General features: G+C 38.7%; 1 protein-coding gene across 1 annotated transcript; it reads left to right on the top strand.

Moving 5' to 3' along the window:
- Positions 1–479: 479 nt before the first annotated feature.
- LOC110110793 (putative E3 ubiquitin-protein ligase XBAT31) lies at positions 480–1,184 on the top strand (the record flags this gene model as incomplete). The annotated part of the gene is made up of 4 exons (XM_020842417.2): positions 480–683; positions 777–834; positions 914–987; positions 1,074–1,184. Coding segments are annotated over 4 exons (447 nt in total), but the record flags the coding sequence as incomplete, so codon positions are not given.
- Positions 1,185–1,190: the final 6 nt, after the last annotated feature.

A 1,190-nucleotide genomic window follows, 5' to 3' on the forward strand; every position in this document is an offset into this window, starting at 1 on the left:
TGTGATTTATATTCATAGGAAAATACTAATTAAATTAAGAACACTAAACAACTAAGTGTACAGCATTAAATTAGTATCAAAACTTATGATTAAATCATGTCAAATCAAAGTAAGACAAATAATTTGGTTGATTAAAAAAATTAATAAATAGAAACAGAGTCTGGTAAGTGATAGCTCTAGACAATTACAACATGAAAGCAATGGGATTCAGTTATTTACCAACATCCAATGGAAAGAACGATCATGTAAAATTTTCAAGTTTGATCAACAATTTAAAATATTTCTTTAAGGGGTTGTTTGGTTGCCTGAATTAAGAGTGTAAAGTAAAACAAATACCTGTATTTACTAAATTTGGTTGTTTGGTTAATTTTGAGCGGAACAAAAGGTAATCGTCGGATGCGTTAGGAGTGTATTATGGAGGCTGTTTTGCGGGAATTAGAAACCCGCTCGATTCGAGTGGGTTATAAATTCATCGGAAGAAAAGCGTAGCTTCGTCGTGCTGTTCGGCTTCAATCGAGAGAAAAGCGAAGCTTCGTCGTGCTGTTCGGCTTCAATCGAGAGGACTTAATTTCGGCGAGCTCCAATTAGTGAAACGTATCATAGACCCCGGAATAATCAAGAAAACTACCGCTTACGGCCGCCTCTCCTCCCTCCACATCGCCGCTGCAAATGGGCACGACGAGGTTTCCCTTTTTTATTGACGAGATCTTTCTAAAGGCGGTTCGTTTCTCATTTTTCTATTCAATCCTTGATAGCTTCGTTAACATTATTTTCAGATGCTTTCAATGCTTTTGGAGCAATGGAATCACCCCGATGTTCTCAACCGGCACAAACAAGAAACAGGAGACGAAAAAATCGAATCTTTTTCATAATTCTGCAATCAAAATCTGATATGTCCGTGATTTTTCTCCGAAGAGTCCTCTTATGCTGGCCGCAATGTGTGGGAAGATTGCTTGCGTGGAGAAACTCCTTCAGGCGGGAGCAAACGTAGGCTTTCTTTTCTATCTTCTTCTGCGTTTCTCTGTTATCCGCTTTCATCGATCGACAAACTTTTAATTTTCCCTTACGTTCAGATCTTGATGTTTGATTCGGTGAATGGAAGAACATGCTTGCACTATGCAGCCTACTATGGTCATTCTGATTGTTTAGAATTAGTTCTTGAGGCTGCCCACTCCAACCCGATTTCGGAA

Source organism: Dendrobium catenatum, unplaced genomic scaffold (assembly GCF_001605985.2).
Source record: "Dendrobium catenatum unplaced genomic scaffold, ASM160598v2 original_scaffold_127149, whole genome shotgun sequence".
Classification (NCBI taxonomy): domain Eukaryota; kingdom Viridiplantae; phylum Streptophyta; class Magnoliopsida; order Asparagales; family Orchidaceae; genus Dendrobium; species Dendrobium catenatum.